Source organism: Diceros bicornis, chromosome 9, assembly GCF_020826845.1.
Source record: "Diceros bicornis minor isolate mBicDic1 chromosome 9, mDicBic1.mat.cur, whole genome shotgun sequence".
NCBI lineage: Eukaryota > Metazoa > Chordata > Mammalia > Perissodactyla > Rhinocerotidae > Diceros > Diceros bicornis.
Genome location: NC_080748.1, coordinates 72,169,149 through 72,184,932, shown reverse-complemented (window position 1 = coordinate 72,184,932; position 15,784 = coordinate 72,169,149). Strand labels below are relative to the sequence as shown.

Below are 15,784 nucleotides of genomic sequence, written 5' to 3'. Positions count from 1 at the left end.
CAGGGGTCCCGCCGAGGGTCGTGGGGCCGAGCGGGCGCCCCCGCCGGCCGGCCGGGGAGGAGCGAGGGCCGGGGCGGGGGTCGAGGGGATGCAGACCGTCCAGCGCCAGCATGGAGGGGAAGTCCTTGCAGTTGGAGACGCCCGTGGAGTCAGTAACGCACGTCTTCCACAGGTTGGCCCAATAGGTGGCGGTGGTGATGACCGTGCCGTCGATGGTGGACACCTTCCAGTAGTCGGTGGGCAGCGTGGAGGACACCAGCACCCAGCCTGAGATGGAGACCAGGAAGGCGATGATCTCCGAGGCCGTGCTCGCCATGCCGCCGCTGCAGCCGGGCTCGCGCTCGCGCTCCCACTCGGCGCCGCGACCCCCGCGCGCCCGGCCCCGCGGCTCCGCCCCGCCGCCCCGGCCCCGCCCCGCCCCGGCCCCGCCCCGCAGCCCCGGCCCCGCCCCGCAGCCCGGGCCGCCGGCCGGCGCTAGGGGGCGCGGACCCGCCCGAGGACGCGCCTTCGGGGGCACAGGGGGCTCGAGGGCGCTTTGACGGTCGCTGCCTGGGTTCTGTCCCGCCGGCTGGCCCGCCGCCCGCGGTCGGGAGGAACGCAGGCCTGCGCTCCCCTCCGCCCCCCGCCCCGGCATCCCGAGGGCCGAGGGACCGCGGAGAATGGCTCCCCTGTTGGACAGACTGGCAGCCGGATGTGGACAACCTGCTGCGTTTCCCCCACCCCCCACGCCAGCCCTACCCATGGCAAATAGCTTGGCTTCCACTGTACCTTGTAAAAGCAGAGCAGAAAAAGCCTTTTGTGTGCCCTGGAAGGACACGGCCTGGTAACACAGCTCTCGGCTTGCTGAATTCTAAAGGTTTTCGTGCCACGCTTGTTTGGGTGACCCCGTTCGGCTTGTCAGGGAGGGATCACTGCAGTTCTGTGCTGGAAATCTGCCTTGCCCTAAAGTTCTGCAGTTCTCTTTGGCCCGGTATGGTAGGAAAGTCATTGTCAAGAGGTGTGTCGCTCAGGCCTAAATTTAAGACAGCAGCATGTGGAGAGCACAGGCTCCGTCAGAGCCTTCGTTACAATCTCGATCTTGAATCTTCCAGCCACAATGCTGGCCTGCTGATACTAATGCATTACACATATGACATGCATTTGAGACATTTTTCCTGTAAGTCCCTTCCAGCTCCCAGGTCTGTGAGTCTATTCCATGAACTGATGGTTCTGCCAGAGTGAAAACCGCTCTGTGTCTTGCTTTGCTTTTTTTACCACCTTCACCTTTCCCCTAATTGAAGAATAAACTCATTCATTCCTTCATTGCTGTCTCAAGGTAAATGTAAAGATCAGAGTGTACTTTTGGCTCCTGAGGTTACAAATCTGGGCATAAATGAGAGAACAAAGACACTGGCTTTATTATGAGGTTATTATTTATCCATTTAAAGTTCTTACGGTTATATGAGCTTTCAGGATTCATTTCTTGCCAAAAGTAACCAAAGGTCTAAAACCTATAAATCAGTCTGCTACAATAAAGCTAGCTGCTAACCCTCTGTTTCACAATCTTTATGCAGGGACACTTTGGTTCACTGTGAAGAATTTCTCAATTCCCCTGTCATTTTTTTTTAGTCAAATGGGTACAGAATGAAATTAGAGGTGATTAGATGTCCATGGAGAAGAGAGGAGGTTGGACTATAAAATCACCAAAACTTAGATTTGGAAGGACCATTGGAGACTGTTAGGACACGCTTCACATTCGACACAATTATCCTGTCTATTTCTAGAGATAATATTCAATTCATGCTCTAACCTTCAGGGCCACGAGCTCAGCACATGGCAAGGCATCTGTTCTGGTTTTGTTTTGTTTTAGAACTTTTAGAAAATTCTTTTTTATATTGAGCCCAAATCTGTCTCTCTTGAACTTCCACCCAAGTGCCAAGTCCTACTCTTGGGCAGATCAGCAGCCTTTGGGAGGTGTGCTTGGCCATCTCGTGGCTTGTATGGATGGGAAGACGGCTTGCCTGGCAGAATGCTGACATGCTTACACTACTGTACTGCTCTTGGTCCCAGCTTGTCCTCGTGTGTCCTGTTGGGTTCACTGGTGGGTCAAACTTAAAAACAGTTTGAGAAGCGCCTACCTAACCTAATCCTTCTCATCCTCCCTGCTGTTCAAATCAGTCACCTTTGAGTATTGACTACAAAGTGTCCTCTATTCTTTTGCATGATTTGCCTTATTTAAAGTGCTTTTATCACTGTTTCTTGCCCCCCAGCATATTTCCACTTTTATTTCTATACCATATTCCTTTCTGAACAATCTGCCTATTTCTGATCCAATTTACTATTCAGAAAACATAAAAAGTCATGAAGCAAAACTATGGAGTTTCCTAAAATTAAAAATTGCACACATTTTGGTTTTGTACTTTATTTTCTGGCTGTGCTTGGCAGTCTGTTTGTGTTTTCCTCATGGTAGGTACTCACTAAAATTGTTGATTATTTCTTTTCTTTTTTTTTCCACAGGACAAAATCTTAACTTACTTTTGATACAAAAAAGTGTAGTATTGTGACCTTGAAGACCCAAGCTTCCTAATTTATCAACAGGTTAGTTATAAATTTCATTGTTTGGAACCAAAGGTATATTGTTTGTTTGTTTTACATAAAGAACTATGGAGAATGGTTTGGTGTTTTAGACCAGTCCCCAAAAGTTTATTTAACAGATAATGTAGCTCTACCTGTGGTACTTAAAAAATCCATAAACCCAGATCACCACTGCAATATTGCTTCTGGAGGAAACAAATTCTGAATTCCAACTTGAACTCCAAGAACGACTCCTTCTCTCTGTCTCTCTCTCTGTTGCATCACCAGACATTTAAGCCAGAATCTCTGGGGTGGCTCTGGTAGGGATCTGACCAAAGCTTCTCATGTACAGACAGGCTGGGAACCACGGCTCTGACCAGTTGAGATTCAGGTATATGTGTACAGTTAACTTAGTAAAACAGATGGTGTGTATTACAGACAGAAAGAATATTAATCTGTTGGTTGAAAACTTTGAAAAAAAGAAATATTCTTTTACTGTAGAGATTGTGACACACAATTGCAACTTAAAAGGGGTTGAAAATACCACAAGCAAGACCTGATGGTAGCACTGTTAGTTCCTCTGCCAGCGGAAACAGACTAGGGTCGTCATGCCTGTGGACCGATTAACTTTCCTTTACTTTTATCCTTTGTCCCTTCTGTGAGATTGGACAACCCTAAAAACTCTTTTCTTTTTCTTCCCTGGCATACTGCATATTTACTTTAGAGAGTTATATTTCAGAGCCCACAGATGCCTGATCAAAGGATGGAAGATGTTAACTTTCTTTAATACGTAAAGGATATTATGTAATGAATCAAGCATTTATTTTAGAATGTCTTATATCTTAAGCTTTTCAAAACCAGTTTAGTCAGAAGAAACCTAAGTAGAGTACAGATTACCACATAATCTAACATAAGAATGTCCAGAAAATGAAAAGGGAACCCTATAGCGAAGATTTTTAAAAAGAAATAATGGATAAATGGCCTGTTTCACTTTAAGATTATAGAGTCCCAAATAACCTTTGCAGTTAATCTGCAAGCCGATTTACAGAGTACCTTTCAACTGATAAATGCTTCCTTATTTTCTTTAGGGTTCAGTTCACTGAAATTTTTATTTATCGATTCATAGCAAACTATTCTTAATTTAAATATAAAAGTGACTATAGCTAGAAAGTTACTTCTCTAAGTTATTCAAAGTTACATCTTAATTAACAATAATTTGGTCTTTACAGAAACCTTTAGATTTTTTCCAATATGAAAACTACTAATTTATCTATAAATTAATAAATTTTGATATGAAGACATTTAAGTCCTGAAATATATTCTGAGCCTTTCCACTTTTGAGACGTAAGCCACTGAGATTAGCATTGGAAGTTATTTTGTGGCCTTATTATGATTATTAAGGAAAAATAGAGGATTCTCCCACCCCAGGCTTGTTCAATAGCAGTGAAACCAGTTCAGCCAACTGAACAGGAGATTTGCAGAAATTCTTTACTTGAGATTCAACTCACCTGCCAAACAACACAGGTGTGCCTTTCAACAGCTCAAGGATTTTCTAAGCATCAAATTTGGTTTCAGTCTACATTAGCTCCTTCCTCGATTCCAGGGAGGTGGTGTGCTGCTAATCAGGTGGGGAGAAGCTGAACTCCTGATAAATACGGTATTAACTAAAAAAACAACTGCCCAGGAGCCAAATATTGTTACACCATGTTAAAGAAGACATTAATGCTGACGCTAAGGTAGTAAAAGATTTGTGTTCCTTTTCCTTCCATTTTCCCTTACACTCTTAGTTTACCTTAATGCTCTACACTAACTCTGCCATATTTGTAATCTACTTAGCACGAAAGCTACAGAGTGATAGAAGCAGTTATAGGAATGAATGCTCATGCTTATCATTGCATCATTGATCATCTATGTGTGTGTGTATATATATATATATTTTTTTTAATTATAAGGAAACAAATGGTGCCTTATTTTGGCATTTGGACTTTCTGAGGCTGTACTGCATCAGAATGTGTCAATGGGCCTGTTACACATTAGTGCTGAATATCCTGTAGATTTGTTTTTTGTGGCATTCATTTAAAACACACTCATTCTCAATTCTGAGGTATCTTAGGAATATCTGGATTCCTCTTGAGCCCCCAGAGGGGTAAAGTTTGGGCCCCAGCAGCTCATAGCTGTCTTGGTGGATACCCCTCCAGCCTGGAATGACTCTCACTCTGAGACGCTGGAACCTTCCAGGGCTTGCAGATGGTTTGGTGGTATTTTGCTGGTCAATAAGCATCTTATGAGTATTAATTCAACCCACCCACTCAGGTTAGGCAGCAAGTAAATCTGTATATTTTTGGCAAGTCATTTTATTTCTCTGAGTTGTAGCTTCCTCATTGGTAAAATGAAGGAGTTATTTTGGATGGCCTCCAAGACCACTTTGAACTCTAAAAGTCTCTGAGTCTCTGACTCCTAATGAACTCGACCAATCACAGAGACATCAACAAAGAGAGAAGAGAGGCAAAGATTTTTCTTTGGTGCCCTCACCGCTTTCTTTTCTACCCACTTCCTGACATTACTCTCCCTCCTTTGCTATATTTAAAGGTGTATGTGTATGGGGTGTATGTGTGAGGAGGGAGAAGTGCATGAAGATAATGTGTTTTAAATCTCTATGTATAGTCTTATTTTCAATTCTTATTTTTGTTTATTAGAAATGTGATAAAACATGGTAGTTCAATTCACTTATGAAACAGGGTGATATAGGGGACCCAGAAGGCAGATGAGGGAACCCTCAAGATGTGAGATAAAATTCTAGCTCTGTGAGGCCTTGGGCAGGTCACCTAATGGCTCAGCATCAGTTCTTCAACTATAAAACAGGAATAAATAATAGCTTCTTTCAAAGTTATTGTGAGGATGAGAGCAATGTATATAAAGGACCTTGAACATGGTAGATAGTCAATAAAAATGGGTATTACTCAGTTCACTTAGGCTCTTTCATTTCCTTGCCTCTCTTTAAAGTTATAAAATAACATTTTCCATAAAAGTGGTATTAATCAGAGTTGGACTGACACAGTAAGTGAATAAGGACAGACTGTACTGCAAATCTTAAAGTAAAAAAACAAAAAGTGTTAGGTAGAGTGCCAACAAAGAAGAGGTCAGTGCCCAGAGCAGAGGGAGAGAAACCAGGAAGTAAGAGCGAGATTATTGCAGGGGAAAGAGATTCTGTCGGGGGGTGGGAAGGGTGGGGGGGTGCCCAAAGGGAAGTATGGGAAAAGTGAGAAATAAAACTAGACAGCAGTTACATGTAAAAGGGGACAGCACTACAGCATAAGGGTAACAGAAATGCGAGGAGAAAGGAAAGGAGAAGGAAATAAAGATAAGGGATAAAAAAAGATATGGGAAGCCGTGGGGGTCGGGGGACACCAATTAAACAGCAGAGGGGAGGGGTAAGGTAGCACTGAAAGAAGATGGGTGAGCACTGAGGAAAAGTGGAGGGTTGTTTGCCCAGCCCTCACCTTTCCATGTCACTTGTGTAAGCGGCACATTCTAGTGCATGTTACAAATGAAGAGCCTGTTACAACTCTCTCCCCGGTCCTCCCAACACAGCTAGCGAGAAGTCGATTCCAATGGACTCAGGCGTCCCGTGTTTACCACTTAGCTCACTTCGTGGGAAAAATTATTGGAAGTTTAAAGTGAATTCTTTAGGGGTCAAAAATACAAGTTCTTACAAAAACATACCCACAAGCAAATAATGGTGAGGGTTTTTTCCCAAAATGTAGGCTTTCTCCTATTTTTATCTAATAAAAACGTATACGGGTACCTTTTAGGTACTAGCCCCAATTCTAAGTACTTCACTCATTTAATGACCACCCCAATGAAGTCAGTACTATTTTCATTCCCTTTGTAGAGAAGAGGAAACCATACCACAGAGAGATGAAGTAACCTGCTCTGGAAGGTGATGGAGATGGAGTTTCAACTTAGCCAGTTTGGTTCTTGAGTCTACACTCCTTTGTAGTAATTGCCTCCTACCAAGACGGCTCTTTGTAGTTCGTATATTCGGTTAACATCCACTGAGTATCTGAACACACACACACAAAATGAATTAAAACAATTCTAGATAATTTGGATTTATCTTTATTTTTCAGGAGAGCGCCTTTTATACTCAGAAGTATTTGAACAGAGTACCTAATTTCCTTATTTAATTACGTTGTGTGACTAGATCTTGTAATAAAATAATGAACTTGAATTAAAGTTCATTAATATGCTGTTTAACAATGTCCTGGGCAATGCTGATTCATTATATCACAATTTGTGTCTGGAACATTTTTCTTAAAATGTGTGTGTGTGTGTAGATGTATATATGTATGTGCATATGTGTATATATATGTATGTGTGTAGATGTATATATATGTGCATATGTGTGTACGTGGTTCATCAGAGTACTCTCTTAACTGTTTGTTTCCTGCTTTGAGTCTTATCCTAAGCTGTCAGCCAGTTAGAATTAATGAGCCCCCACCCTTCTACCTTACTCCTTCAGAGCTAAATTGTCCAGGCGTTGGAAAAGAAACTCGTAACCAGAAACTCCTCATCACCAAATATGTTTTGATTGCTAGATGTGCCAAAAATGCAAGTTTTCTTGCCCACTGATTTTTGCCCTCCATTTCCTCTCCCATATCCTTGAGGGCAACCCCAGCTGCCATGGAACTTGCTGGAGGTGCCTTTAAGGAAATGATTGAGAAAACAGAGATGATCAGAGACTGTTGAACATCACTGAAATCTGGGAGGAATGATCAATTACTATGGAAACAGTGGCCTGAAAAAGCTACAGCCAGGTGGTTGTTATGACTTCTGGGGATTCAAAGAGATTGAGGAAGCCAATGTAGGAGTTTGGGATCCATTGCCATGGGATGCTCAGACAGCCTATATAGTTCACTCCATTTTTGCTCCCATTTCTAGAATAGCATTATTCATTCATTGAACCAATTCAAAATACATTTATTGGGTGCCTACAATTCTCTAGGCATCCTTCTACACATTGTAGATAGGGTGAACAAAACAGACAAAACTTCTGCTCAAATATAGCTTACATTCTACTGGAGGAGACAAGAACAAGGTAAGAAAAATATTTAGTATATCAGATGATATACACTAAAGAGAAAAAATTCAGCTGGTGAGTAGGGAGGTGTTATATGAAGTGTGTGTGTGGGGGGTGGTTTTTAAATTTTAGTTAGGTAGCCAGAGAAGCCCTCCCGGAGAAGATGCCTTTTAGGGTAAGACCTCAAGGAAATGAGGGAGTTAGCCATATGGTAGTTTCAGGCAGAGCATTCTCAGAGGGAGGAGGACATCCAACTTGTCTGAGCAACACTGGAGAGGCCAATGAGGCTGCAGCAGAGGGAACGAAGGGGAGAGTAGTGGGAGATGAGAACAGAGAGGTAACGAGGTGTCTATCTGTGTGTGTCCCTGTGTGTGTCCATGTATGTCTGTGTGTCTGTCTGTCTCTGTATTCATGTGTCTGTGTCTGTGTCTGTGTGCTCACATGTCTTCGTGTGTGTTTATGAGTGTGTATGTGTGTGTGTGTGTGGGGGGGGAGGTGTATATAAGTCTGGGCAGCTCGTGGAGGGCCCTGTACGTCCTAATAACAACTTCAGCTTTTACTCTGAGTGCGATGGGAAGACATTGGTGGGTTTTGTGAAGGGAAAGGATATCTGACTTAGGTTTTAGGATCGCTCTGAGAATAGCCTGAAGGGAGGTCAGTGTAGAAGCAAGCACTCCAGTTAGTCTGAGTGGTGACAGTGGTTGATCAGGCTGGTGGAAGTGGGGTGGAGAGAAATGGTCAAATTTTGCATTGGATTTTGAGGGTAGAGCTGACAAGATTTGCTGACGACTGACGGTGAGGTATGAGTGAGAGAAGTAGAGGAAAACACCAAGGCTTTAACCTCAGCCACTGGAAGCATGGAACTGCTGTTTCCTGAGATGAGGAAAGCTCTAGATGAGCAGGTGAGGGGTGAATATCAAGAGTTCTATTTTAGACATGCTGAGTTTGGGGTGCCCAGTAGACATCCAGGGGGAGAGGCCAGGTAGGGAGTTATATCTACAAGCCCAGAGTCTAGGGCAGAGGTTCAGTCTGAAAATGCACACTTTGGAGTCACCTGTAGGCAGGTGGTGTTTGAACCAGGAGAGTAGACAGGTCCTCTCAGCCTGAGTGTAGACAGAATAGAGATAGTCAAAGAGACCAGGAGGAGACTGAGAAGAGGTTGAGAGGGCACTGCTGTCCAGGTCAGAGAAAAACCAAGGGAGAGAGTCCTGGAAGCCACATGAAGAACCCCTTTTAAGAAGGAAGAAGTGGAATGAGGAATGGTATCACACGCTGCTGAGGAGCCAAGCCAAACGAGGGCGGAGGAAGAAAGACCCTGGAGGTCCTGGACCAGAGCTGTTTTGTGGAGAGAGTGGGGCAGAAAGCAGATGGGATTAGGTTCAGGGGAGAATGGGAGGGAGAAAGGGAGACAGGACGAGTAAACAGCTCTTTGAAGAGAGGAGAGAAATGGTGCAGGGGCGGGGGAAAGGGGCAGCAAAGTGAGATCATGAAGGATTTTTCTTTTTCTTCCTTCTTTTCTTTTTTAAGATGAGAGAAATAAGCACATTTTAGGGCCTCCTGCTGGCATGTCAGGTCCTTTGTGTGAATTCAAGAACGGTGCCCGTTCCTCTGTGTGGCTGCAATCCCGCACCAGGGCACGCAGAGGAGTGTGGGCGTGGGGTCCCATGCCATATGTGGCCAGGCCCCGAAACTCTTCCTTCATCACCCCCTTCCCCACTGTACTGTCATATGGTTAAATCCCGTAAGACTATAGTTCAGATGCAGCTTTTCCTCTACATTTCTATCTATTTGACTTTATACTAAAGTATATATCTTAGTTTGATATCATTTTAAAACAATATAGGACACATGTTTTATAGTTCTAGAATATTGAAGTTAGAAGGTACTTTAAAAATCATTTAATTCAACATCTTATAAATGGAGAAACTGGAGTCCACAAGTGACTTCTTAATGTATATTGTTATAAAGTGTATATTGAGGTAATGTATCAATTGGAGTTACATTTTGTGTGTTATTCTTCAAAAATGTGTGAATTTGAAAAGTTATCTGAGTTTAGTGCTGAAGAAAAATCTGAATTATAAGCAAGGTTTTAATATATAAAAATTGAAAACTCATAGTTCATGCTGGTTCTCCTCAATGATATATTTGTGCCAATAGAATATTTATTAGTATATTACTAGGGGGTTTTTTGTTTCAGGTTAATGCAGAGTCATCACTATAAATGGCTTTTGAATAGTAACATGAAAAGGAAAGAAATAACAATGGACTTGTATGCTGATAATACGGCAGACAGATAACACACACACCTCTTTTCGTGGTTCAAAGCAATAGCTGTTTTCTATGTTTGATTTAGGGTTTGTGAAGAATTAATAAAATGATCAAAAGAACAAGGTTGAGGTCACGTTTTGCCTGTGATTGTTATAACTACCACACCTCTAGGATTTGGGGCATAAATCTTTCTGACAACCAAATATGCCCTAAGTCAACTACTTCCACACCATACAATTCACCCATAGATGTAATCCTACAGAGTTAAGCAATGTTTTGTTTTCCAATCAAAACACTATATGAGAGATTATATTGTAATTTTTTTACATGGTAAATAAAGCAGCCAAAGAAATTGGATGAAGCAACCTGAATGATACTCTGTTTGTTAGTCTCTAAAGTATATATACTGTAGAGGAGAAAAGCAAATAATAAAATTCCATTATTTCATGTTAATTTCCAAATGTGATTGAGAGGATCAAATAAATTAAAGCATGGATATTATAAACCTAGATATATTATGGCTATTTGATTTGTTGTTGAATTTAATTTTATCAGTCAAAAAGGATAAATGACAAAATATTGGATGGAATATCAAGCACAAATTGTCAAAAACTATCTGTTTTGGAGACCTCCTCCCCCATGTACCCTAGTGTTTGCTTTACCTAGTGACTGGACAAATATGAATGTGGATCTTCACTGATTATGACTTTTTTCTCATATGGTTATGACTATGACTCTGACTTTGACTATAACTTTTTGATTATTTAGTGAATGTAGCATGCATATTTCCACTGTGATATTTTATTTCTGGCCAAACAGGGCCAAAGATGAACCAAACTTGTGACTACATTTCAAAATCTCATTTTTTGAAGTACACACATTCACATTCTAAATGAAATAATCCTTACATACATAAAGTAATAGAGTTTAAATGCCATCACATCCTCCTCCTGCCCTAATTCCTATGGATGTAAAGTAATGAACATGGAATACCATTTATACACGTGAAAAATACAAGGTCAACACAGCCTTCGAAGTTTTGAGTTTTGTTTCTTTTATCATTACACTTGGGTGCAATGTACGGAAGTGGCACTGGACTGGCATTGAAAGGACCTGGCGTAGAGTTCTAGCTCAGTCACTACCTTGTTAATTTACATTTACATGGGTCTATTTTTCCCATCTAAAAGTGAATGGGTTGAAGAGAGTCTGTAAAATTCTGCCAAGCTCTAACAATTGAGGGAGGAAATAAAAAATGCAGTGGGAGAATATGGTTTCCTCCTTCCCTTCAAAGAGTGCTGACAATGGAAAAACACGGAGGAATAGGGGAGCCAAAGAAAAAGAACTAGGCATGAAAGGAAGGTTCAGACACAGAGCAAAACTGGGAAGAGTGTAAGGGAGGCGTCATCCGTGAATGGAACCAGCAGGAGGGTTAGAATCATTGAGGAGTCTTTCTCATCACTCACCCTTCCCTACCCAAATTTAACTGAAGTTTAGTTCATCCTTATCCCAGCTGCCCCCTCCCTCCTCAGTATGCTCAATTGCTTATATTTGCCTCTTTTAATTGGAAGCAAAGAACAGTAACCTACAACTTGGTCATTCCAAATTCCTCCCTGTCCCCAATGAGTGTTAGAAAGAAAGGCAGAGCGAGTTTCTATTCTGTGTGCGCACGGCCTGATTCCCTTAGATCTATTCTAGGGCATTGGTGCCTTTGTTTATTCTCATGGCTGGACTTATGCAATTTGTGGAAGGTCCCACAGCAGGTTAATGACAGCACCAGGTTTAACATGCACAGCTGCTGATTTCTCAGTGTGGGCCCTGGGCCACAGGGCCGCGTGGCTGTTCCCCATGGAGTTCCAATTGACACACTTGTCAGCTGCAAGGAACTTCCTATGCCCATGGTTGTGAACCAGCTTTGTTAAACATAATGCGTCCAAAAGAGCCTGACCGCCAAAACCTTGAAACTTATCTCAGTTCTTAACAAAAAAGCGTTGTAGAGTCGTGAACCGGTATTATCAGTGTCGGTGGAAAGAAGCAATATTCCAACAAGGGTGAAACTTTGCTGGATTACTCAAGCTCTTAAATTAGAGATCTGATCATATTTTTACAAGTAACAACAGGTAATTCTTAAAGGTAACAGGTAATTCCTAAAAAATTAATATCATTTTAAGAATTTTAAGAATCAAGTTTAAGAATTAACATCATTTCTCAGTCAGAGCCACTAGCCACCATCTAATTTTTGTTCAGTTTTTTTCTGATATTTTCAAAGGCTATATATATATGTAATGTGTTTCTTATCTAATTCAGACTAACAACTAAAAAGTAGTCTTTTGTAATTTAATATATATCCTGCTAGATTTCAGCGGTAAACAGTTCCTAAGGGTAAACATTTGTTACAGGATCAAGATTATTCTTTGAAAGCTGGATAAGAACCAAAACAATCATCAACATTTGAGCTCAAAATAATGAACATCTTCTTAGTTTCACAGTTTTTCTCCAAAAAAAAAAAAAGAAAGGAATGTGCAAGTGTTCTCATGCCAATATTCTGGAAAGGTAGAAAATATAGCTTCAATAGGAAATAAAGCCATCTTGCAATTAGCTTTTATTACCCATTTTCCTTTATATATTATTAAAGCTCTTAAACAATGCAACAGCTTTCTTGTAGCTGCACATTTCTAATTAAATCTTATTTCCTACTTTTATTATAAAATCAGATTCATTTTCTAAGCAAATTGATTTTGGAGTGTGAGTTTTACACCAGTGAATGTCGCAAACATTTTAAAGTCATGGGCCAACTGGAACATAGTCATTTCAGAGAGTAGATATGGAAACAATGCTGTATTCCCAAATGTGCCAATAGAAATGCTGAATGTGAAAACAGATTCAAAATCCAGTCCTATCACCAGCCTCCTCAGCCTTTCTTTTGCTGTAAGATGTACTTGTGCCTTTGACTCCTTCGTACCCTCCCCTTCCACATAGCTGTCCTCACACATTTTTGGTGGTTGATTGATCTGGTCTCCATGGTTAGAGAGTAGTAGAAAGTTTCAGAAATGTAACAACGTCTGGCATCGTCAAACAAGTTGAGAATTTAAAAATCGCCTTCTTGGTTGTGTCCACAGGAATGGAATCTAAGGGGGTTAAGGGTGTTGCCCTGAGGTACAGCAGAACAAGGGGGTTGGCTGTGGTGGGGGCAGAGGAAGAGGAGGAGTCATGGACCCCCAAAATCCAGGAAAGAAAATGTGGTCCAGGCTGTGCCCTAGAGAATGTGAGATTAAATCTTATGGTCAGGAAAGGAGCAAGCTGGAAAAGATGCAGCACGAGAATTTCAAGATGAACACACACATTGACCTCGCAGTTGGGTGGGGTGCATGATGAAGGGAAGTTTTGGCCAGACACAAGCAGAAATCAATGTGATGAATCAAATTACGGCACTCTATGATCATATAAGGCGGGTAGGCATGAGCACTTATTGGTAATTCTTAGAAATAATTTGGCAATGGCTTGTAGATTTGTAATTAAATGAAAACTGAAAATAAGGCTTGACTATTGTTGTCATGTTGGTTCCCTATCAAAAATGTATGCAAATCTTCTTGGCAATGTTGTTTTAGACTGGTGCATAAAGAGAGACTACAAATTTAGCTCTTGCCCTCACTTAGTGCTATTTGTATGTTGCCACTGAAGGATGTAGTGGTTTGGGTCCTAGTTAATAGCCACCAGTGACTAATCAAGTAGCAAATAAAGTTTCAGTGATTCTTTATTCATAGTTGGTTTCATTTATAGGGGCTAGAAGCCGATCAAAATGGTGTTTCTCCTGAGTAAGTGTTCATTGTTACCACACACCAGCAAATTACCAGGCAGTTAGGTACGATTGATAGAGAAGCTGGAATTTGGAATCCAAGCCAGTAACAGGAGCAAGAACAAGCTAATAAATGCATAGGCCCTTCAGATTTGCAAGTGCCATTCTGCGGAGTGAGGTTGTGCCTTAACCTATACATTTCAAGTACAGAATTTGGTGAAATGGATTTCTGTTAAGTAAGGGATGCCTATCGTACCTTACTACCATTGAAAAAATGGCTTCCTCTTTGCATTTTCCTTCTACTTCCGTAACTTGCGTTTATGAAGCCCACTGTTACTTCAGCACATCTTTAGCACATCATTCCCTTAAGAAAATGTATGCAAATCACGGAGAGATTCAACCTAAAAGAATAAGTGAGATGGGAATTCATGTCATTCCCTCTGTTCACCAGTTGTACTGCTTCTTTACGTGAGAAGAACCATACAATACTGGGTATTCAAAATATAAACAATTCCAGCTATGGCAAGAAACAAAAAATGATTAGCTATTAACCAACCACACACAAGGTCTGAACTATATTACTTCACTGGTCATTCTTTAAGCCATGGTAGAATGGAAATAGACCCTAAAATTAGAATATTGTAAACAAACTGGTTTTCTTTTTTATCCCATTTAGTGTTTAATTTTGAAATGTCTATCTTAATTTGGTTTGACTACCCAAAATAGAAAACCGTTAGCTTCAACTTTTTAGCAATAGTCTGACTCTTCTCTGAAACTCCTCTGAAGAAGCAAAAGGCTCTTAATTAGCACTCACAAAATAGGACTTAATTCATATGCACATGCCACAAAGTAATGTTTCTGCGTTAAATTACAGCAGCTGGTGAAATTTAAATAGTACTAGGATCAAGCTAATTTTGTGAAATACTGTACTATATTTCATGAGAAATTTGCGCCCTCTTTTGGATAAAAATTGTTAAGACATATAAATGTGAACTTTAAAATAAAATGCAGTCAATGGCTTAAAAATAAACACAGTTTTGTTCTACAGACCGTGGGAAAGAAGGAGAAAGAACAGATGTGAGAGATATTGCAAAGAGAGTGTTAACAGGGCTGCAAAGCAAAGATTTTGCGACCTCAAGGCAAAAACGGCCATATGAAGGACTCAGAATTAGGATCTATAGTTTTCTTTTAATCAAAATGTGTTGGAAAATTTTGTCCAATGTTAAATTAAAAAGTCATGTTCCTTGGGGCCAATATTCTCTAGAAAACAGTGGTAAGCACACATCTTCCTCTTGAGACTATAATTTTGGTATGGGTAGGGACAAATTGTCCCTCCAGTGGCTTTTCTGTCTGGATGAAGCAGATCTCAAGGAGTGTTTTCTTTTAGATTTAGGAAAATACACAAATATATTTAAAGATATCTTGGGGGACATTTTGAAAATTTTCTTCATTTTTCTTTTTCCACCAAGCATCTTGATAGAGTGGTCTATCACCACAATCTCTCTTTCACCATCCCACTCGCTTCTCAACCCACTGCACTCTAGCTTCCTACCTTTCTCTCGCCACGGAAACACCACAGGCAAAGGTGATAAAGTGGCTTAGTGCTATCTGATTTAGTGCACATTTCCCATTCCTTATCTTGTTTGACCTCTCTGCACCTTTTGACACAGTTGCCCAGTTCCTCCTTTGTGAAATGCTTTCTTCCTTTGGCTTCCATGACCCTGTTCTCACTTCTGTTTCTCTGTCTGTTCCACTGTTCTTCTCCTTCTCCTCCTTATGGGCTGGTATCCTCAGCATTCTGTGCTTGGCACTTATCCCTTTTCACATCGCACTCTTTCCCTGGGCACACTGATGGCTCAAAATTTCCCTGACCCAGTCCTTTTGATTTCCAGTCCCCACCTATTGGCCATCTTCTCCTTTCTCTTGCTGGCTTACAGGTACTGCAAACTCGATTATGTCTAAAATCCAACCTCTCATCTTCACCTCAGCTTCCCTCTGCCTCCCACCTCTCCTCTCCTTCCTTCTGTGTTCTCTACACTGATTCATGGAACCATATTTGTTTGTCTACTCACTCCCTCCCTCAAGAAAGT

At 41.3% G+C, this 15,784-nt stretch overlaps 1 protein-coding gene across 2 annotated transcripts in view; it reads right to left on the bottom strand.

Moving 5' to 3' along the window:
• The window catches only part of CLDN10 (claudin 10), a 100,329-nt gene that overhangs the window by 19,078 nt on the left and 65,467 nt on the right, over positions 1-15,784 (bottom strand). Inside the window, exon 1 of one of the 2 annotated variants that reach the window (XM_058548384.1) lies at positions 97-321. The exons of the other annotated variant lie outside the window; for it this stretch is intronic. Within the exon in view, the coding sequence (XP_058404367.1) occupies positions 97-316 (220 nt within the window). The 5' untranslated portion in view covers positions 317-321. Of the gene's footprint in view, positions 1-96; positions 322-15,784 lie in introns of those variants that run through there. 2 annotated transcript variants of the gene reach the window in all.